This window comes from Grampus griseus (assembly GCF_964374135.1).
Source record: "Grampus griseus genome assembly, chromosome: 10".
Classification (NCBI taxonomy): domain Eukaryota; kingdom Metazoa; phylum Chordata; class Mammalia; order Artiodactyla; family Delphinidae; genus Grampus; species Grampus griseus.
This window is the reverse complement of record NC_139004.1, coordinates 96,986,643-97,010,422: the sequence shown is the minus strand read 5'-3', so window position 1 is coordinate 97,010,422 and position 23,780 is coordinate 96,986,643. Positions and strand designations below refer to the sequence as shown.

The 23,780-nt window shown below is 47.4% G+C and overlaps 1 protein-coding gene across 1 annotated transcript; it reads right to left on the bottom strand.

Annotated features, from left to right (window-relative positions):
- Window positions 1-730: 730 nt before the first annotated feature.
- On the bottom strand, window positions 731-23,270 carry CPNE9 (copine family member 9; the record flags this gene model as incomplete). The annotated part of the gene is made up of 20 exons (XM_082664308.1): window positions 731-1,076; window positions 2,887-2,960; window positions 3,334-3,391; window positions 4,096-4,198; window positions 8,877-9,004; window positions 9,244-9,425; window positions 10,377-10,423; window positions 11,157-11,218; window positions 11,642-11,695; window positions 11,802-11,877; window positions 12,645-12,686; window positions 16,944-17,048; window positions 17,246-17,349; window positions 17,466-17,529; window positions 21,230-21,306; window positions 21,789-21,825; window positions 22,275-22,378; window positions 22,472-22,518; window positions 22,637-22,677; window positions 23,203-23,270. 20 exons carry the CDS (start codon window positions 23,268-23,270, stop codon window positions 891-893), a joined length of 1,659 nt encoding a protein of 552 aa, XP_082520434.1. The 3' UTR covers window positions 731-890.
- Between the last annotated feature and the right edge of the window lie 510 nt (window positions 23,271-23,780).

Below are 23,780 nucleotides of genomic sequence, written 5' to 3'. Positions count from 1 at the left end.
TGCCAGGGTTCTGGGGCAAAGCCCAAAGCATCTGGAAACTTCTATTTTATCTTAATACAAACCTTGCAGTTGACCCACTATAAAGTATGTGTTTTCATATACAGTGTCTTCCCCCAAACATCCTTATAAAATTAACACCCCAGGAAGAGGTTTGCTGATTAAGATCTTTGGATCCGGAGTCAAACTGTTGGGTTCTCTACAATAAGTGACTTAACCGCTCTGAGCCTTAGTTTCTTCATGTGTAAAATGGAGATAAAATAGTGCTTACCTCACAGGATTGTTGTGAGGATTGAATAAGATGATACCTGTAAATCACCTAGCACAGTGTCTGACGTGTAGTGAATACTCAAAGAAAATATCAACTCTTTTATTATCCTCACTCAAAAAACTTGGACTAGATGGATTAGAGCAGAGTTATACAGAATCATCTTAAAGCTGACCCCTTTGGAGGTCAAGAACCCCTTTTAGAATCTGATAAAAGCTATGGGCCTCTCCCCTCAGAAAAAATGTACACACATAAAGATTCACTTGTTCCTTAACGTATTTGAAGAATGTCTCAAGTGTTAGATGAATGTGTGTTAGGATGGGGATGAACCCTAGTTGAAACTGTTCTTGCCCCCTCCTTCTCTTGGTGTGGCCCCAGATCCTGGGTCCCTCCCTCCCCAAGACCCATGAGACAGAACTGGAGTAGAGATCAGCTTTATTATTGGCATGAAGGCAGGGAGTGCCAGGCCCTCCTATTGTTGAGGGGGCAGAGGGCTCGACCAGCCAGTACCGATCCTCCAAGCTGGCCTTCCAGTGAGGTCCAGGGTTCCAGGTGCCTCTGGCTTTCAGCAGAAGCAGTGGGTGGGCAGGTGAGCAGGCTGCTAGGCTTTGGATAGGTGGGCTATTCAGGGATGCTCTGGAGCTGGCGTCGGCCTGGGGTTGGCAGGGGGTGGAGGGCGAGGCTGGATGTCCCTGGTGCGCATATAGGACAGTAGCTGCTCTGGGATCTCGGCCAGCACGTCCTTGGCTAGTCGGGCCATGCTCAGCACCTGGTTCCCTGACCGGTCGACATAGTCTCGGAATGGGACGAACTGGGACAGGCACAGACAATCAGATGTGGGTGGTGGACAGAAGAGAGGGGAGTGGGGAAGGCAGCAGTAGGGAGGCTTCCTCTTTGACCTCCTAACATCTCTTTCCAAATATCACACTATCTCTCTCCCCCATCTTGAGGAGCTTTCTACATTTGCTTTCTCTCCACCCACTTTTTTTTTCACCTTCTGTTCACCCTCAACCCACTCTAATTTGGCTTCATGTAGTCTACTGAAACTGCTCTCGCTAACGATGTCAACAGCACCATTTTCCCAAATTAGTCCAGAGGGCAATGATTGTCAGCCTCATCTTGCTGACTCCTCTTTAGCTTTCTATTACATTTGACCATAATCTTCCTGAACACTTCCCCCTCTTGACACATTACATTCTTCTAGATTCTCCTACCTTTCTGGATGCCTTTCCCCCCATCCCCACCCCCAGTCCTCTGGGTCTACCTAATCTCTAAATCTGGTGCCTTCTCTCTCTCAGTTCTCTTCCTGGGTGATTTCATACACTTCTGTGACTTTACAAACTGTTCCCTGGATTAAGAGATACAAACTACTATGTATAAAATAGATAAGCAACAAGGATATATTGTATAACACAGGGAATTATAGCTTTTATCTTGTAATAACGTTTAATGGAGTATAAACTAAAAATACTGAATCACTATGCTGTATACCTGAAACATATTGTAAATCAACTATACTTCAATTAAAAAAAAAAAAACCTGTTCCCTGATGACTCCCCAATTTATACATCCATCCCTGACCTCTTTTTTAAGGCCCAGAGCCACATATTCACTTGTCCATATCACATCTCCTTTCATTGGTCTTAGATACCTCAAGCCCAATGTGTTTACAACAGAATTCTAGGCTTGTCTGCCAAATCTGCTCCTCCTCCAGCTTTCTCTTTACCAGTAAATGGGATTATCACTCACCCAGTGGCTCAGTATAGAAAACTGAGAATCATCCTTGAAGCCCTGCTCCCTGTCACCATTTAATCAAATCTTCAACTCTTGGAAATTTTTCTTAAATAATCTTTTGAAAATGCTTCTTCTCTCCATCCTTACTGCTTCCATTCCCATCCAAATCCCCTGTACTACTTCAAAGGCTTCCTCATTAACGGGTCTACCTGTCTTCTCTCTTGCCCTGCTATAGTCCACCGTCCTGCAGCATCTCTGCATGTCTTAAAATGCAAGTCTGACCACCCCACTTCTCTACGTAAAATCCTTCAAGAGCTTTCCAGTTCTTTTAGAACAAAGCTCTGAGCTTCACCATGACTGGCAAGGCCTTGGCTTCCTCTTCCTCTCACTCCCTGTGATCCTGCCACCCAGGCCTCTTGCCCTCTCCATGATTGGGCAAGTTCTTTTGAGCCTAAGGGCCTTCTCACGTGCTGCTTCTCTACCTGTAATGCTTATACCTCCTTTAGATTTCAGCTCATATGTCATTCCCTCATAGTAGCCTTCCCTGACTACCCTACCTAATCAGGTCCCTGTTATAGGCTCTCATTGTGGCATTTGCTGTCCCTCTGGAGCACCTATCACAATCTAATGAGATGTGTGATTATTATTGGTTGCCTCCACTAGAGGGCAGGAGCCTTGGGATCTCCTACACTATGAATCCACGATGGCTGCAGCAACCTGCCTGTTTCTCAAAAAGAGTTTGTTGAATGAATGTAGGTAGGCTGAAAGAGTGAAGGGAAGAAAGGCAGGTGATTAAGAAGGCAGTAAAGGAGAACAGCTGCTAACTTAGCCTCTCCTTCCCACCGTGCCTTTTGATTCCATGACTTCCTCTCCCGGGTCAGGTCTACCTGAACGATGTCCCGCTCTGCATAGCGTCCCCTAGAGGACACGCGCACGTCATCACCATCCAACTCTTCCATTGCTGCGGAAAAGACACCCCTCAGCTGATTGGCCTTTCCCACACCAACCCATGCTGCCCCCTCCCTCTTAGCTCCCCTTTGGAGTCATCATGAGAATGCCTAACGGTTGTATCAAAGTCCTACAAATATTAGGCATTGTAATGGAGTTCTTATTATGCCCTCCCACGCATTCCTTCATCCCAGGAACCCCAGGAGGGAAGTATTTGTATGAACAGCCTTGGTTATGATGAGGAAACAGGTTCAGAGAAGGTCTGTGACTTGGCCAAAGTCCAGCACAGGCATCCATCCTATCTTTTCTATGAGGCAGGCCTGGGTGCCCAGATCCTCCCCTATTTTCCCGTTATTGGTCCCACTCATGGACACCCCCCATCTTACCCTCAAACATGGCTGGTCCCACACCGACAATAATGATGGACATGGGCAGTGAGGAGGCCTGTGAGGGAAAGAGGGTAAATGGTTGGGGTGAGCAGGCATAACAAGGGAAGTGGCTGTTGGGAGACAATTCTGTGTGTGTGATGTTTCTGCACATCTTACAAGCAGAGGCACTGATTCCCTTTGTGTCAGATTATCTTTTCAAGGATGTCTCCATATGTAACTGCCTTGAAAGATACAGTGTCTTCCTACAGAGCAAAGGGCAGGTTTGTTTACTGTCCAGTATAATATCTCGCACTGGAACAAAGGGAAGGCATGCTTACTGCCCATTATAAAAGACTCGGGTTCTCTACACTTAGGGTTTCTGTTCTATAATGCAACCCACTGTGGGTACAGGTGTCATCTGGCCCTCTGCACATTATCTTGTGGGAAGCGGGACTTAGTGAATCAGAGCCAATGCTGATAGTTGAGCTACTGCTATTGCTGGGAATAGCAAAGTCCTTTGCTTTTTTTGGCCACGCTGCATGGCATGTGGGATCTTAGTTCCCCAACCAGGGATCGAACCCATACCCCCTGCAGTGGAAGCACAGAGTCTTAACCACTGGACCACCAGGGAAGTCCCAAAGTCCTTTGCTTTTGTGTCTGCTGCCAGCATCCATGAAACTGGCAGGTTAACTTGTTAGCTTGCGTGTAGGGTAAAATCTCAACCCCTTCACGGTTATTAACAGTGACCCCTCCCTTCCAAGCCCTCCTCCTCAGACTCACACTGACAATGGCCTCCTTGGTCTGTGTCATGTCAGAGATGACCCCATCAGTGATGATGAGCAGAACATAGTACTGAGAACCATCAGAGATCTTGGCTGCAGCCCTGGGTGAGAGGCCAAGATCAGAATTCAGCTGAAAGCCCAGAGTTCAAAGGAATGTCCTGCCCCTAAAACTTCCACAGCCAGCACATAAGCAGTGGTCAAGGACTGGGGCTTCTGAAGCTCATGCTCCTTCCCCAGACCTGGCTGCCTGCCCCACCTAGCATCCCTCCAGTTACGTTTATAGAACACTCACTATAGCAGGTACTGTGTTTAGGCACTGGAGGTACACAGTGAGAAAAAACAAATCCATCCCAGTCCCCTTGAGAGGGGATGCTGATCTAAGAATCACAGAAATAGCTAGAATTGCACTTGTGATGAGAGTTGGGATAGAAAGAGACACTGCTATGACAGTGTCCTGTAGGGATCTTGACATGGCCCAGGTCAGTGAAAGCTTCTTTAAGGAAACAGTGTTTGAGGATAAAGGAGAGGAGGAAGGAGAAGAGGCTAAGTGAAGGGGGAGAATTATTCCAGGTAGAAGGAACAGCATGGACAAAGGCCCCAAAATGGGACTGGAGGAATCCTACCCTTTCTGGAGCCCAGAAAGAGAAGGAAGCAGAGTGGACCATGTGACTGAAATGAGGTGGGGCCCAAACCACACAGGGCTTTGTTGGCCCTGGAAAGATGTTGGTATTTATACAAGAACAAGACCAAAGACTGAAGGCCTCCTTTCTTCCCTCTCTCACCCATTTCTCCTCTCTCCCTTCTCCCCTCTGCTGACCACATCCCATTGCCTAGGCTTCTGGGTCCTCAGCCAGTCTAACAGCTGCTCCCAGAGCTCCTTTCCCTTCTCTCACTATCAGTCTTTGAATCCAAGATTTTTTGATCTGAAAAGGACTTCAGAAGTCATTAACTCTAGTCCCCTTATTTTACACATAAGAAAAACGAGACCTCAGAGAGCACAAAGGCCGTGGCAGACCTGGTCTCTTGACTTCCAGTGTTGGGCCCTGTGTGGATTGGAAAGGATGGAGTTGCACTCTCCAGTAAGGTAGCCTCTATTGAAATTTATATTAATTAAGTTAAATAAAATTCAACATTCAGTTCCTTGTTCCCCCTAGCAACTTTTCAAGCGCTCACTATCTGTATGTGCCTGGCAGCTACCATATAGGACATCACAGATACAGAACATTTCCATCATTGCAGAGTTCTGTTGGACAGTGCTGGTATTTAAGCTTGATATAAAGAAGGAGGAAAGCGTGGTGAGAGTGGAGAATTCAAATAGCTCCAGTTCATTTTGCCCAGGGCCCAGGGTGGGAGTGGGCCGTGATCCGTTCCTGAATCCTGGCTGCAGCCTCCTCATAGGCTTGGGCTGGTACTGTTTCCTGTCACTCACTCATTTTGCAAATAATCACTGCACACCTGCTATGTGTCAGGCCAGGCACCAAGTTTGGTGCTGAGCATGCGGCAGAGAATTGGACATTGTCCTGCGGGGTGATGGATGCTTTCACCACTAAGATGCAGTGAGGTTAGGGCTTTGAGGACATGACATCTAACCCAAGACCTGAAAAATGAGTAGGAGTTAGCCAGGTGGAGGTGGAGGTGGGGTGGGGGGAGGAGGGGAGGGTAAAGGGAAAGTGTTCCAGAGAGAAGGAATAGCACGTACAAACCAAGAGAGTGTTCTAGGGGGTGCACGTGGGGCCACAGAAGAGAGATGAGGCTGGAGCAGTGGGCAATGGCCCCCTCATGAAGGGATTTGTGAGCCAGGGCATTGGGGGGCATGGAAGGGCGTTGGGCACGGGAGGTACATCTTTGGCTCCCTGCCGATGCCTGGCATTCCCAAGGCCATTTAGACCTGGAGCTGGGTGACTGGCTGGGGAAGGCCAGTCTGTGCCCCACCTGGCTGTGGGGTGGGAAACGACAAAGAGTCATCTGTGATCATCAAAATCACAGCCGCACTCTTGACATACGTGATCTAATTTAATCCCCACCACCATTCTATGAGGTAGGCACATTTTTTATTCCAATTTTTAAAATGAGAAAAGTGAAGTTCAGAGACATTAAGTAGCATCCCCAAGGGGTGGTGCAGCTGGGGTCCAAGCCCATGCTTGAACATCTGAACCTAAAGCCTGAGCTCTTGATTCCTCCAGTCTTCCTTCCAGCCTGCTCTCTGGATACTCCTCCGTACACACTGCACATTCTGCTCAGAGTATACTGTTCACTGTTTACCGAGCTCACCCTTCATACCTCTGTGCTTTTCACATGTGGTTCCTGCTGCCAGGCCTGCTCTGTGCATCTTCCTCTGATAAAGTCCAGTTTGTCCTCTGCACCCAGCCAAGCAGTCAGTCCCCTCTGTGACTAGACTGCCTTGGGTCTCTCAGACTCTCCTTCTCCCTCTGCCTTCTAGGATGCCACCCACCAAGACGGGCTGTCTGCCCTTCCAAATGGGTTCTCACATCCCTGAGGGTACCAGCATGTGTACCAAGGGGAACCCAAGGTCACAGGATACCGGAGGCACTCCTTATACTATATGATTTGGTGGATAAAGCTAGATGACTCTAAGTACGCTTAAAACACCTTCCCCCCCCCCCAGATTATAGCAAACATGGACACAATATCAGAAGAATGTAAATTTGCATGCATTTTAAAGATAAAATATGGGGATTTCAAAGACATTTTCAGCTTGGCTGCTTTCAGCTGTGCCCCCAGTTTCCCCTAGGGGAAGCTGTTGTTTGCCTTTGCCAACAGGCAACTTGCTGGAAAAGTCTGGGAAGCTCCGGCCTACAGAAGGTAATGATTTGTTTATATTTCTGTCTCCTGCACCGAGGCAGGAGATCTCAAGGGCTGAGCCTAGATCTGATTCATCTGTGAGTCTCTAGTGCCCCAGCAGAGAACTGAGCACACACAGATGCCCTTAGAATAGTAATAATGATAATAATAGTACCAGTAATAGCTAACACCTATAGCACTTACAATGTGGCAGGCACTGTTCTCAGTGCTTGACAAATATTAATTTAGTTAGTCCTCACAACAGCTCTATGATACTATTATCCCCATGTACAGCTGAGGAAACAGGCATAGAGAGGTTAACAGTCTTGCCCAAAGTGACACAGCTAGTAAGTGGTAGAGTGGGTGTAACTTAGCTAGTCTAGCCCCATAGCCCACATTCATGCTACATTCTCCTTTATGGAATGTTGACTGACTGACTGAATGAATGAGTGAACTTGCCCAAGATAATATTTAAGAAGTCTGTTTAATAACAACAAAAAAATGTGCTCAGGTTCCATTATTAAGTGAAAAACTCAGTAGTGAAATATTACATGTAATTTGACTGCCATTATGGTTGCATAAGGAAGACTGTCAATAACTATATATACATCCACATTCCCATGGGCCGTATTCTGGGTGATTTCTTATTTAATTTCTCCATCCTTGAAATTTTCTACAGCAATGTTATGTTACTTTTGTAATTAAAGAAACTATTATCTCACTACGAATTAAAAAATAACTAATCTTTATTAGAGAAAAGGCAAGTCTCTGGACATATAAATCTCCCTGAAATCCTTCAACTTTTCTTCTCTTTGTTTCATCTTTTTACTTTCAAGTTTTCTGAGGTACTTTGTTTTCGATGGGTCTCTTCTATTTAGCATACTACAGTTTACTTATTATTTTTTTATTCAATCAGAAAAACTTTAGGTTCACTGACATATGTTTGGTTTTAGTTGTCATTTTATTTTATCTGCATTTAAGAAAATCATTTGTTACATGAGCTGGATTTTCTTTGCATTGTGTTTTTGTTCTGAAAATTTGGAGTTACTCTTTTGTTTTTAGAAGTTACTCTTCTATAGTTTAATCTGCAACTTAAGCTCATTTTAATCTACCATGAGCACTTACTATGGGCCACACACTGTGCTAATCATTCTTTTTTTTTTAAAGAGTTTGTAATTTCTTTTTTTTTAAATTAATTTTATTTATATTTATTTTTGGCTGCGTTGGGTCTTCGTTGCTGTGCATGGGCTTTCTCTAGTTGTGGTGAGCAGGGACTACTCTTCGTTGCAGTGCACGGGCTTCTCGTTGCGGTGGCTTCTCTTGTTGTGGAGCACAGGCTCTAGGCGCGCGGGCTACAGTAGTTGTGGCTCATGGGCTCTAGACCTCAGGCTCAGTAGTTGTGGCGAACGGGCTTAGTTGCTCTGCGGCATGTGGGATCTTCCCGGACCAGGGCTTGAACCCGTGTCCCCTGCATTGGCAGGCGGATTCTTAACCACTGGGCCCCAGGGAAGTCCTAATCATTCTTATATTGTTATCTAATTTTAAATTTCCAATAACCCTATAAAGAAGGTACTATGGTTATCCATTATTACACCTATTTACAGGGATGAAATGGAGGCTTAGAGAAGCTAAGTTGCTTCAGGTCACATGGTTAGTGAGTGGTAGACCTGGGATCACTCCCAGGTCTGATGCCCAAACTTGTGCCGTACCCACTGTTCTGTAGGCCCTTCTCTCTTCCCCAAACTTGAGGCCTGGGTTGTTGTTCCCAGGGAGTGGGGTTGGGGTAGTTGTTGACACCCTTTCTACCTCAGAATAAGGCATTATGTAACCTCTTTATAACAGAGCCTGGCCAACACTGAAAATTTCACCTTCTCCCCAGAGCCCAAATTCACCCAAGAGTGGTCCTAACTATTCTTGGGAAGTCAGTTCACTGTCTGGGTCCCCTTAGTTTCCCCCAGCCCCACCCAGTTTCCTTACCTGGCCACCAGGTTGATGACAGGGGCGAAGTAGGTGGGCCCGTAGAGCTGCACTGTGCGCAGGCTCTGGAAGTAGCTCTCCAACACGCCCTCAATGCCCACACAGTTGGGGTCCTCATCATTGTTGTTCTGTCAGGGAAGATGCCCTGCTGGGCTGATCCTAGCTCACTCTTTCCTTCTTGCATCGCTGTCTCTCAGAGTCCCCTCCAAACTCCAACCCTGCCCCCTCCCTGCTCTGCCACCTTCTCCTAGCTCCTCCTGCTACTTGGCAGGTCCTTGACCCTTAGAAGAGACATAAGCAGAAGAATTTGTCAACTTGGGTGGGCCAGATGCCAGGGCATGGAGTCTAGGCTCTGGCCATACCATACCAGGGGGAACTGGTGGGAGATCCGTCCCTCGGGAGGCAGCTTGGCCCCAAAGCCGTAAGCTGGGAACAGCTTGTCACTGTCATAGTCCTGGATGATTTCTCCCACTGCCTTGAGGGCCATGGCATAGGCGCTGAGCTGATAAGGACTCATGTAGTGCAGGGAGGTGGGCTGCAGGGGATTCCCTATAGGGAAACAGGAGACCCACCTCATGGTCATCTTGATGATCTATTAGTTCACCTGCCTATCATTGTATGCATCCATCCACCTATCCATTCATCCACTCTTTACCCATGTACTCCCTCATTATTTTACCCAGTCATCCAAATGTTCATTTATCCATCTATCCATCCACCAACCCCTATAGGTATCCCTCAGTTCATCCACATACTCATACATCCATTCACCCATCCACTGGCCATAAATCCATCTTTCAGTCTACCTATTCATCTCCATCTGTCCACTTCTCCATTCTCTTATCCAACTACCCACCCACCTAACCATCCATCCATCTATCTATCCATTCACTTGTTCACCTGCTATTTCTCTTTCTTTCCCATCCATCCATATAGCCATATTCTTTCATCCATCTATCAATCTCTATCCATCCCTATCCATCCCATTCATTCACCTGCCTGTCTATCCTCAAATGGATCCATTCACCTGTCCACTCATCCATTTCCCCAATTTAAACATCTGAGCATTTGTCCACCCACATACCAGTTCATGCATCTACCTGTCTAACCCACTGTACTCACTCATTACCCATTTGCCCCCTCTGTTTATAAATCTATCTACCCACCCAGTCATCCACCCATTTACCTATTCATCTCTCATTACACTCGTATTCCCTCTCATCCATTCATTTACTCATCTGCTTCTCAAGCTATGTAGACCTGTCTATCCTTTCAACTTTCTTTGATCCATTTACCCACTTATTTTTCTGTACCCTCTCCTACCATTACATCCAGTAATCTCCTCACAACACTCCTGCCCCAGTATGAGCCTGACTGGGCCTTGCCTCAAGCCTGGGCTTTCTGGGTAGCTTAACTCTTATTCCCAGGTTGGAATCCAGGCCAATCCCTAGTGACTTCTTTAGAATTCCTCCGTACCCCATTCCCCCATCCATGCCTCACCATTGGAAGCTGTGAAGTCAATGGCTACTGTGAAGTTCAGCTGCGTCCTATTGGGGAAATAGATGGATTGAGAAGTGAGGGACTAATAACTTACTATACCGGGATTTCTCAAACACTAGTATGCATATGAGCCACCTGGGAATCGTGTTAAAATGCAAATTCTGAACTGGATGGTCTGGGTGGAGCCTGAGATTCTGCTTTTCTAACAAACTCCCAAGTGAGGCAGATGCTGCTGGCCCACTGAACACACTTTGGGTGGCAGAATTAAATGCCTGCTGCATGACATAATGTGCGCGATGGAATTTAATTTAACCGTTACTATCGTCCTGAAGTAGTACTTAACAGCTCCATTTTACACTGGAGAAAAGTGAGGTTTAGAGAAGACAAGTACCTTTCTGAGGTCAGCCTGTGTCCCCTAAACCAAGCAGGATGTCCCCTACAGCCTGCTTATCGTTTCCCTCTTTCTTGGCTTCTCCCTCTTGCCTGGACATATCTTCTGCCTGGGCCCCAGTAAGGTTACTGGGGACACCTTTGAAAACCACTGGTCTGTCATCTTCCCAGGGCGGGCTGGAAGATTGGGTTGAAAGGCAGCCCCATGGAGAGAACTAAGATGGGCGGCACTCTGCACTTTATAAAGCACTTTGTAGTCTGCCAAGTGTTTTAAAGTTTATCCTCATGATCTCTTTGGACCCTGACCATTAATGAATAGTAAAACTGAGGCTCAGAACTGGGAGTAACTCATTGCTGGGCTTTCAGCCAAAAGCTTGGCCTGTGACTCACCCTCCCTTGATGTAATCGACAAAAGTGAATTCAGAGTCCACAGAAAAGGAAAGCAGCGTCACCTGCGGGACAGAAGAGGCAGCCCTGCTACTTTGGAAAGTGTAGTCAGGGTAGAAAAAGGGAAAGAGGCACTTGATTTCACCCCCATCCCACCCTGTCCAATTTCTGAAAGGGCAAAAAGGGGAAGCTGTCAGAAACATTTGGATTTCCAAAAATATATTAAATTGGGAAATATAACTTAGGTTTTCCCCAAAAATCTGCAAAAGAGTAAATTTCAAAACAATTTCCTTAGGTGAGAGAAAAAAAAATTAAAAACAAAACACAACAAAAACTTAAATGGTGCCACCTTGTATCCAACATTACTATATCCAAGTAATCTGTGCCAACAGCTTTCCCATACCCTCAACATTTGCCATGTCATGCTATGTCAGTGGGGATAGAGACAGAAGGATCCAGGGAGGGACAGGGCTCTAGGGAGTACTCACAGTTCCCGAGTTGACATATTTCTTCTTCTTACATTTCTTCCGAGGGTTAAGTACCTAAGTGAAGAAGATAACAGTGATGGAGGGAAACAGGACGGGAACCACAGACTGAGCACACTAGGATGGAGGGCCTGGGCAACCTGGGCAGGGCTGGAGCTCTCACCTCATACACTGTGAACTGGTTCTGGGCCTTGCTCAGCTCTCTGTAGCTAGTGGTAAACTCACCGATGAAGTCGTGACTGCAATGAGACAAGAGGTGGGTAAGCAACAACTGCTGGTGGTTTGGAGACATCTCTGAAACCAGTCTTTTTTTTTTTTTATTTAAATAAACCATTAGAGTACTGGGAGGTAATCTCATTAGTTTTATTTTTTTTAATTTATTATTATTTTTAAATTGATTTATTTTTTGGCTGCATTGGGTGTTTGTTGCTGCTCGTGGCTTTCTCTAGCTGCAGCGAGCGGGGCTACTCTTTGTTGTGGTGTGCAGGCTTCTCATCGCGGTGGCATCTCTTCTTGTGGAGCTCAAGCTCTAGGCGTGTGGGCTTCAGTAGTTGTGGTGGGCGGGCTCAGTAGTTGTGGCTCGTGGGCTCTAGAGCGCAGGCTCAATAGTTGTGGCGCACGGGCTTAGTTGCTCCACGGCATGTGGGATCTTCGCGGATCAGGGCTCGAACCCGTGTCCCCTGCATTGGCAGGCGGATTCTTAACCACTGCACCACCAGGGAAGCCTGAAACCAGTCTTTTATTTCCACTATCTGTGCCTCTACTTGGGCTGCAGGGCACTGGGGCTTGGGCTAGAAGAGGGACCAAGCTAAGGGGAAGAGAAGGGAAGCGACAGTGTACCAGAGAGACAACTGAGGGCATCAGTTGTACCCAAGGTCTTGGCATCTGTCATCAACCTTTCTGGCTCCCAAGGCTACTTTGGGGTTCCTAGTGAATGTACTACATATTTCAGGGAACTGTTTGTGTTAATTATAGGAGAGGGCAGTACTATGTGGAGCAGTGCTACCTTCCATCCCGGTCCCAGTCGTACACATCAATCTTCACTGTTCTGAAATGCAGGAGATAAACGTAGGTTGGGTGTGTATGATAAATCTGAGACACCCCCACCCACTTAACTATACATAAAACATCTTCCAATCCACCCATCTGTCCTTCTATCAAACTTCCTCCTATCCCTCCTATCCATTCATTAGTCCATGCACATACCCAACTATCTACTGCCACTACCAGTATTACTACTACTACTGATATTTATACTGCTGTTACTATACTTTACTCTTGACTTTTTTTTTTTTTTTGGCTGCACCACATAGCTTGCGGGATCTTATTTCCCCAACCAGGGATTGAACCCAGGCCCTCCGCAGTGAAAGGGCAAGAGTCCTAACCACTGGACCGCCAGGGAATTCCCTACAACTTATTGAGTCTTACTATATTCCAGGTATTGTTCTCAGCACTTTCACAGACTAATTTAATTTAACAATCATTCTATAAAGTAAGAACTATTGAGATAGCCTCATCCACCAGAGGGCAGACAGCAGAAACAAGAAGGACTACAATCCTGCAGCCTGCAGAACGAAAACCACAATCACAGAAAGACAGACAAGATGAAAAGGCAGAGGACTATGTCCCAGATGAAGGAACAACATAAAACCCCAGAAAAACAACTAAATGAAGCGGAGATAGGCAACCTTCCAGAAAAAGAATTCAGAATAATGATAGTGAAGATGATCGAGGACCTTGGAAAAAGAATGGAGGCAAAGATCAAGAATATGCAAGAAATGTTTAACAAAAATTTAGAAGAATTAAAGAACAAACAAACAGAAATGAACAATACAATAACTAAAATGAAAACTACACTAGAAGGAATCAATAGCAGAATAACTGAGGCAGAAGAACGCCTAAGTGACCTGGAAGACAGAATGGTGGAATTCACTGCTGCGGAACAGAATAAAGAAAAAAGAATGAAAAGAAATGAAGACAGCCTAAGAGACCTCTGGGACAACATTAAACACAACAACATTCGCATGATAGGGGTCCCAGAAGGAGAAGAGAAAGAGAAAGGACCAGAGAAAATATCTGAAGAGATTATAGTCGAAAACTTCCCTAACATGGGAAAGGAAATAGCCACCCAAGTCCAGGAAGCACAGAGAGTCCCAGGCAGGATAAACCCAAGGAGAAACACGCTGAGACACATAGTAATCAAATTGACAAAAATTAAAGAAGAAAACTTATTGAAAGCAACAAGGGAAAAATGACAAATAACATACAAGAGAACTCCCATAAGGTTAACAGCTGATTTCTCAGCAGAAACTCTACAAGCCAGAAGTGAGTGGCATGATATATTTAAAGCGATGAAAGGGAAGAACCTACAACCAAGATTACTCTACCTGGCAAGGATGTCATTCAGATTTGATGGAGAAATCAAAAGCTTTACAGGCAAGCAAAAGCTAAGATAATTCAGCACCACCAATCCAGCTCTACAACATATGCTAAAGGAACTTCTCTAAGTGGGAAACACAAGAGAAGAAAAGGACCTACAAAAACAAACCCAAAACAATTAAGAAAATGGTAATAGGAACATACATATCTACAATTACCTTAAACGAGAATGGATTAAATGCTCCAACCAGAAGACACAGACTGGCTGAATGGATACGAAAACAAGACCCGTATATATGCTGTCTACAGAAGACGCACTTCAGACCTAGGGACACATACAGACTAAAAGTGAGGGGATGGAAAAAGATGTTCCATGCAATGGAAATCAAAAGAAAGCTGGAGTAGCAATACTCATATCAGATAAGATAGACTTTAAAATAAAGAATGTTACAAGAGACAAGGAAGGACACTACATAATGATCAAGGGATCAATCCAAGAAGAAGATATAAGTATTCTAAATATATATGCACCCAACACAGGAACACCTCCATACATAAGGCAAATGCTAACAGCTATAAAAGAGGAAATCGACAGTAACACAATAATAGTGGGGGAATTTAACACCTCACTTACACCAATGGACAGATCATCCAAATAGAAAATTAATAAGGAAACACAAGCTTTAAATGACACAATAGACCAGACAGATTTAATTGATATTTATAGGACATTCCATCCGAAAACAGCAGATTACACTTTCTTCTCAAGTGCACACAAAACATCCTCCAGGATAGACCACATCTTGGGTCACAAATCAAGCCTCGGTGAATTTAAGAAAATTGAAATCACATCAAGCATCTTTTCCAACCACAGTGCTATGAGATTAGAAATCAATTACAGGGAAAAAAACAAAAAACACAAACACATGGAGGCTAAACAATGTGCTACTAAATAACCAAGAGATCACTGAAGAAATCAAAGAGGAAATCAAAAAATACCTAGAGACAAATGACAATGAAAACACGACAACCCAAAACCTATGGGATGCAGCAAAGCAGTTCTCAGAGGGAAGTTTATAGCCATACAGTCCTACCTCAAGAAACAAGAAAAATCTCAAATTAACAATCTGACCTTACACCTAAAGGAACTAGAGGAAGAAGAACAAACAAAACCCAAAGTTAGTAGAAGGAAAGAAATCATAAAGATCAGAGCAGAAATAAATGAAATAGAAACAATAGCAAAGATCAATAAAACTAAAAGCTGGTTCATTGAGAAGATAAACAAAATTGATAAACCTTTAGCCAGACTCATCAAGAAAAAGAGGGAGAGGACTCAAATCGATAAAATTAGAAATGAAAAAGGAGAAGTTACAATGGACCCTGCAGAAATACAAAGCATCCTAGGAGACTACTACAAGCAACTCTATGCCAATAAAATGGATAACCCGGAAGAAATGGACAAATTCTTAGAAAGGTATAACCTTCCAAGACTGAACCAGTAAGAAACAGAAAATATGAACAGACCAATCACAAATAAGGAAATTAAAACTGTGACTAAAAATCTTCCAACAAACAAAAGTCCAGGACCAGATGGCTTCACAGGTGAATTCTATCAAACATTTAGAGAACAGCTAACACCCATCCTTCTCAAACTCTTCCAAAAATTTGCAGAGGAAGGAACATTCCCAAACTCATTCTATGAGGCCACCATCACCCTGATACCAAAACCAGACAAAGATACTACAAGAAAAGAAAACTACAGGCCAATACCACTGAAGAATATAGATGCAAAAATCCTCAACAAAATACTAGCAAACAGAATCCAACAACACATTAAAAGGATCATACACCATGATCAAGTGGGATTTATCCCAGGGATGCAAGGATTCTTCAATATACGCAGATCAATCAATGTGATACACCATATTAACAAACTGAAGAAGAAAAACCATATGGTCATCTCAACAGATGCAGAAAAGCTTTTGACAAAATCCAACACCCATTTATGATAAAAACTCTCCAGAAAGTGGGCATAGAGGGAACGTACCTCAACATAATAAAGGCCATATATGACAAAACCATGGCAAACATCATTCTCAATGGTGAAAAACTGAAAGCATTTCCTCTATCAAGAAGGATTCATCTATCCAACCAAACATCCAGCCATCTGACATTTGTCCATCTGATCATCCATTCTTCTACATAACCATCCACTTATATGCCCATCCATCCTTCTACCCACTCACCTATCTTCATACTGCCCATTTGTTAGATCATATGGTCAGCCTATCCATCTACTTTACACTCATCCACCAACTAATTCATCCACTAATCCATCCATTCCCTCTGCTATCCATTCATGTGTCTATCCATCAATCTACCTGTCGTTCCACCTGTTTATGCTCCTGCTTTTTCAGTCATCCCTCTGCCTCTCCAACCAACTCACCAATCTCTCATATACCCATTCATCCTCTCACACATTTAGTCATCCACCCATTAATCCACCCATCATCTGTCCATCCACTAATCCACCCATCAGTCCACTCATCCATTCATCTGCTATCCATTCATCCATCTCCCCCTCTACCCACCCACCAGTCAGTCCTCTTATACACCCATCCACATACCCATCTAGTCATTCACCAGTTTATCTATTCATCTGACCACCCATCCATGTATCTGCTTACTCATTTGTTCATTTGCCCTTTCATTCATCCATCCATCCATCCATCCATCCATCCATCCACCTATTCATCCATGTGGCTATCCGTCTGCTTCCCCATGCACCCATCTCCACGTCCAAAACTCTGTCTCACTGAGTAGGATCCTCCAACACTATTATGACCCTTCTACCTTCATTCTTGGGCCCAGGAACCCCACTCTCATGCCCTTGTCCCCTTACTCCTTAGCTTATGCTGAAGCAGACCTGTCATAGTCTCCATTGCACAATACCCGCACAGGGATGCTGAAGGGCTGCCACACAGGATTCAGCGTGTTTTTCACAACCTCCGTCTTGTGGCAGATGGTGAACCTGGAGAGGACAGGAGGATTGGAACCTGCCTTTGGGATAGGACTGAGCCCAGAGACAGGGCCTGATACTCTTGGAGATTCAAGCACATATCAGGCACTGCCTTGAGTGGATTCTGGGCTCAGGTCCTGGTGGAGTCTAAGATGTCCCAGCCTAAGAGCCCTAATGGGCCCATGGTCACAGTGGGGGCAGTGACTCACGTGCCATCCTCATTGCTCCTATAGAACACAAGGAAGGGGTCTGATTTCCCAAAGAAGTCCTTCTTGTCCAGCTTGTTTGCACACAGCTGCATGGTGGCAATATCCTATGGATGAAATTGGGCTATTGACACTCAAATTGCTCACAAACTCAGACAGCCCACTACAGGGAGTTTGGGGAGAGAAGAGAGCCTCCTGGGTCTAGTATGTGGCCCTTACTGACCCGACAATTGCTAAGCTCCTCTGCGGTCAGCAATATGGTCCCACACTTCTTGCCTGGTACACCCCTGGAAGCAGAAAAAGCCTCTTTGTGAGGGGAGAGGGGAGAGTAGGAAACAAGAATTGGGGTGGCCAATCTGGGATTGGGTAGGTCAGGGGATACAATCTGTCATTGACTGACAGTCCCGAGTATGTCCACCTCTGTCCTAGGTGGCTTCTGGTGGGGAAAGACCTGACTTTGACTAGGGAAGGTTTCTAGTCTGGAAGGAAGGGGTTAACCTAGCCTACGTGGACATATCATAATGGTAGCACAGGAAAGACATAGGATTTAGAGTTCTGGGCAAGTTATCTTCCCTTTCTTTGGGCCCTGGTTTTCTCTTTATGTAATGGGAATCTTGCCCACCTCTCAGGGTTGTGAAGAGATCAGAATGAATGCCTGGAAGGAAAAGCAGTTGGTAAACTTGGTAGATATGAAGGTGGTTCTCTTTCTCAAAGCAGACTCTTCATCTACGATACACCAGACACTGTTCTAGGTATGAATTGGCCAGTTGGCACTTTCCAGCTCTGCTAGACCCTGCCTTCAGGGAGCTTCCAGGGGAAGGTGGGATGTCAAAGCCAATAGGCAAGTAGAGCATGATGTAGCAATCCTAACGAGGGGGAGGAATTTCTATCCAGATCTGGGGCAAAAGGGCTGGTTTGTTAGGTCAAAGATGCTGTGCTTTCTGAAGACTGTGAAGAGTGAGATCAAAAAGTCCAGGGCAGCCTTATCTTCTTCTGACCCAAGAAGGGACACTTCCATGTGCCCGAAGGGTGCATACCAGGATACCCATCCCCAACTTGCTTTGGGTCTCCAAGCAGTCAGGGACCCTGTTGATATGGGCCTGCAAACCCTAACCCCCATGGGATCCAAAAGTGTGGTAGAGAGGAAGCTAGGTTAGGAGTATTCTCAGTTCAAGTTTTGACTCCAGCTTGCTATGTGGTTTTCCCCATCTTTAAAATGAGAATTTGAACCATTTCTTTGGCTCCTTTGATCTCTGACTCTCTGTGCTTTAAAAAGACAGAGTGTAATGAGTACAGGGACTCTTCACCTGCATGTTCAGAACCGAGTCGCTGATCCTACTGCCTTCTCACTGTTCTTTGCTTCCTTAATGTTCTCCCTCATCTCATCACCCAGTGTGAATTCCAGTCATTCTGGACTATAATAATCACTCCCTTGCATCCTACTTCTTTTCCCTTACCCTCTCTCACTTCTATATACTTATCTGGCAGAACCACAGCCCTAGTTAAATCCAATTCTCTGCCTAACCTGTATTACACCTGTGCAACTGAATATGGCCAGAGGAAAACACACATTCATGCTAATTGCTTTCATTTTAAATGTGTGACCACAAACCTCAAGAGGGTCCTTAATCATACCATACACCCCGAGTCACTTCACGTTTCCAGTTCCGCGAGATGGCAGTTTCGCTCTTCCTCCTCCCTCCTCAACCCGCAAGCCTCCTCCTCCATCCTCACTCTCAGCCAATGACCTTGTTTCCTACCTCACTGACAAAACTGAAGCAACCAGAGGAGAATGTCCACAGACCCACCACGCGCCTACCCTGCCTCCAGTATCTTCTCCAACACGAGGCCTTCCTACCGTTGCTATAAATGACTATCCATGTGCCTATTTACCCCTCCACTGTGTGCTACTTTCCACACCCTCCCTCTTGCCTGCACAGGGACGTCACTCTAGCAACTCTCCCCCCCTTTTTTTTTTCTCTTTTGGCCACGCCACACGTTATGTGGGATCTTACTTCCTCAACCAGGGATTGAACCCACACCCGCTACATTGGAAGCGTGGAGTCTTAACCACTGGACCGCCAGGGAAGTCCCTCCCCTCTTTTTATTATGTCAAGTTTTCAGTTTCTACTGGATCATTCCCATTAGCATACAAATGTGGTATAATTTTTCTCATGTTAAAATATTACAAACCTATTCTTGCTCGCACTTCCCTCTCCAGCCACCCCTCCTTTTCTCTTCTCTTCTTTGCAGCAAAACCCCTTGAAAGATTCCTAATTCCCATTCCTCTCTTCCATTCTCTTCTAAACCTCCCCAACCAGGCTGTCACTCCCATCTCTCCTTCAAAACTCTGCTTGTCAGCGTCACCGGCGACCTCCATCTGGCTAAACCCAACGGCCAGTTCCCGATCCTCACCTTACTTGACCTGCAGCAGCATTTGACATAGTTGGCCACTCTCTTGTCCTTGATAAACATCCTTCACTTTGCTGCCGGGACAGCACCACCTGCTTTCGGTTACCCTCCCATTTCACTAATGATCCTTCTCAGCCTCCCTTTCTAGCTCCAATTCGTGGAGTCCTTGATCTTCCCTCTCTCCTCGCTCCCTTAGTGATCTCATCTAATCTCATGTCCTTAAAGAGCACCTAAGATTCACGTTTCTTATTGCCTATTTGACATGTCCACTCAGATGTCTAATAAAAATTATGAATTTCAACAGGTCAGACTGAACTCCTGGTTGACTTCCTCCCACAGCTTACTCCTCCCTCACTTTTTTTTAAAAAAATATCATCGTTTATGGCAACTCCATCTTTCCATTTGTTCAGGCCAAAGACCTTGGTATCATCCTCGTCTCCTCTTATCCTCTCACATCCATATGTGATCTGTCAGGAACCTGTTGGTTCCACCTTCAAGATACATCCAGAATCTGACCAATTCTCCCCTCCTTCACTGCTAGCACCGTGGATTACTTCTACCTTTGTCCACCCAAGGTTTAGTCTCAACCCGGCAGCATCCTTTGAAAGCAAGTCAGATCATATCAATCCTCTGCTCAGAACCCTCCAGTGACTTCCAACTCAGAGTAAAAACTAAAGTCCTTACAGTGGCTACAAGGCTCTAACTGTCAATGCTCCAAACTCACCTTCTCCTTTCTTCCCCCTGCTCACGCACTTCCACCCACACTGGCCTCCTTGCTGCTCTTTGAACACACCAGACTTCTGCACTGGCAGTTTCCTCTGCCTGGAACATTCCTCCTCCAGATATCTGCACAGCGCACTCCCTTACTTCCTTCAGGTCACTGCTCTGAAGTTACCTCTCTAGGAGGCCTACTCAAGCATTCTGTTGAACACTGCAACACCTACCCACCCAGCATTTTCAGTCCCCCTAATTCTGCTCTACTTTGTCTTTATTCCTCAATATTTAATGTCTTCTAATATATTATGTAATTTACTTATTTATTATGTCAGTTTTGTACTGTTTTTCTCCCCCTTCTGTTATATAAGCTCCCTGAGGGCAGGAACCTTTGTTTTGTTCACCACTGCAACCCAAGCCCCTTGAACAGTGGCTGACATAGAGTGAGTATATGCCCAGTAGTGTCTGTGGAATGGATACATCCCTGGTGCCTAGCACAGGGTATAGCATACAAAACAAGCTAATAAATATTTAGTGAGTGAATGTAATGTAAATTCCAGAGAACCTGATTTAGTGAGGAAAGCTTCCTGGAGGAGAAAGGCTTGGAAGTGGACCTTAAAGGTTGAATCAGACTTAGAAAAAGAATGAAAAGGGTGAGGAAAGAGAGAGACAAGATCCGTCAGGCCTGAGACTGACTTGAGCAAAGCCCTGGAGGTTGGATTTTCCCAGGAGGGTGATGGAAGCCACTGAAGGCCCCTGACCAGGGGAATCCCAGCCTCCATCAGTACAGGGTCGGCTGTGTCTTTAGGAGGAGCATTTGGAGGCCCGCCCTTCCCCCGCTCCCCTTCAGGTTCAGCTCACGTGAGGGGTCGCTCTACTCGGCTGCCCTGGCCTCCGATCACCTCTCCCAGGGCCAGGAACGCTTGTCCCAGGAAATCCTGCGCCGGGATACAGAGTCAGCGGGGCGAGGACCGGCTGGCGGCGCAGAGTCCCAGCCCAGCCCTGGTGACGCTGCTGCACTGACCACGGCGACTGTAGGCAGCGGTACCACGCGGCCGGGGCTTTAAAGGAGGCGCGGGGTCCCCAGGAAAGCTGCCCTTCTTGGTCCTGCCATCACTTTAAGCCAAGATACCATCCCACCCCTCGCCTTTCACACACCACACATGTCGCCCCCGCCCAGCCCCGTTCAGCCTCACCTTCTGAGGGTCCCAGCAACAGTCGAGAAGGAAGAGTAGCAGTGAGTAAGAGGCACAGGCGGGAAACCGAGGCAGGAGCAGGAGAGGAGGGCAGGGAGGGCAGGTTCGGGGCCGAAGAAGGTCGAGTCGGGTTTGAGGGGGAGGAGGGTTCTAAGGAGGGTCGTTTAACACACACTGAGCGCCGCCTGTGTGCCCAGCCAGCCCGTGAGTGAACGGTCGCTCACCGGTTTGGAGATGTTGGTTCTGGAGTCGACGTTGTACCTGGGAAGAGAGTGGGACCAACATGGGGCGGGGCTGGTGGGAGAGCCTGGGAAAGGAGTCGGATTTCGAGTCCAGGTTAAAATTGTGGGTGGAAGGAGGGGCAGCCTTGCACCCGAATTCAACCTGGACTTCCTTTTGGCAGGAGTCGGCGTCATTGTGAGTCAGACCCGGGGCGAGGCCAAGTTCGGGGTCTGCTGGGGGCAGGATCACGTCAGAGGTAGGGCTTGGGAAGGAGCGGAGGGTTGGATCTGACCTAAGGGCAGGGCCAACCTAGACTTGTGGGCGGAGCTAAGGCTGAGCCGAGCCCTTCAGAGTGCCACAGAACCGGGCTTGGGGGTGGAGCCAGGCCGGGGGTGGGGGGTGGGGCCCGCGTGGGGGCGGAGCCAGCCGGAATTTCGGGCTGATCGAGGTCGGGGGGCGGTCCAAGCCAGATCCGGGGCGGGGCTCACACATCGAAGCGCAGGTTTTGCTTTTCCTCGAAGAAGTAGTCGAGGACGAATTTGCGCACGAAGTCTGGGTTCAGCGTGTTGTCGATCACCTCGGTCCGTCCGAACTGAATGGAGAGCGGAGAGTCAGCGCGAGGCCTGTAAGGGGGCAGGTGGTTCCCAGGGGCGGCTCCGGACTGGCCAAGGGTTCTAGGACTTACCTCCCGCCACTCTTGGCTGGCCCGGCTCTGCGTGTAGAGCACCACCACTGCAGGCGGGAGCGGGGGCGGGGAGGGAAGGACTTCAGGTCGGCCCGCACCCCCTCCCCGCCCCTCAGTCTTTCCCGGACCCCAGGTTCCCTCCCTCCTGGCCCTGGTGCCGCCTACTGGGGTCGGACTTGGAGAAGGTGTCGAGGTCCAGCAGGTTCCTAGAGAAAGGGACAGACAGACGGACACGGGGTGGATCATTCTGGAGCCCATCGCCTCGAACCTGCCCAAAGATGGGCACCTGGGGAGGCACGGGGCTCACATCACACTCCCCTCCCCCGTTACTACCTCCGGCTTGGGTGTGTGTGTGGGGGGGGGGGGGCGCGTTATCAGCACCCTGGACAACACCGGAAATCTGCGCCCAAGAACCGTTTCTCTGCGGACTGGACTGCCTCCAAGGGTCCAGGAAAGAGGGCTAGCCCCCAGAACTTTGCCCTCCTGCGGCGCAGATCCTACTGGACCCCCGAGACCCGTCCCTTGAAGCCGCAGGCTGAGCCCTCTTTTGTAGTTGGAGCTGTTCCAGGAAACCCCCTTCCCGAGTCCGCTAGCGACTCCCCTGAGTCTGCAGCCGCGATTTTCCTTCCCGAATGCTGCTTCCCCAGCGGTCTAGCCCCTCTCCGCGTTGAGCCCCGGAGCTGGGTGGTGCTGGGGCAATGCCTAAGCCCTCCCCAGCGTGGCCCGCTCACCGGCAGGACACGGTAATTTCAATCTTGGTGGCCGGGACGCTGCGCTCAGAGGCTCCGCTGAGCGACATGGCTGGTCGGCTAGCCGGAGCTGCGGCAGGCTGCGAGACGGGGGCCGCCGGAGCTGCTAGGGGCGGCGGCGGGGTCGGCCCATGTGCCGCCGCGGCGCTGGCGGCGGAGGCTGCACTCCCTCCAGCCCTGCGCGCACTCTTGCTGCTCGCGCCTTCACTGTGGCCGGCGGCGCAGCGGCTCCAGATGGCAACACAGCCCCGCCCGGCCCTGCGGGTGGCCCCCACCCCACTGGAGCAGCCTCGAGCAGGCCAAGAACCTTACACAGATTCGAACTCCAACCCACAAGGTGGGAGAGTCCTCCCAGCGCGTTTCCCCGGGGCCAAAGCCAGTGCCCCCCCACATCCCCGCGAGCTGTCCCCGAAGCTGAAGGGTTCCAGATACCTGGTGGGCGTTGGGGTCGATTCCTCTTCTTGAGCCGCTCGTTCAATCTGCTTCTCCTCCTTCCCACTCCCGTCCTCCCTCCCTCAGTCTCTGAAGAGTTACACATTTGCGTGACCTTGGGCAAGTTA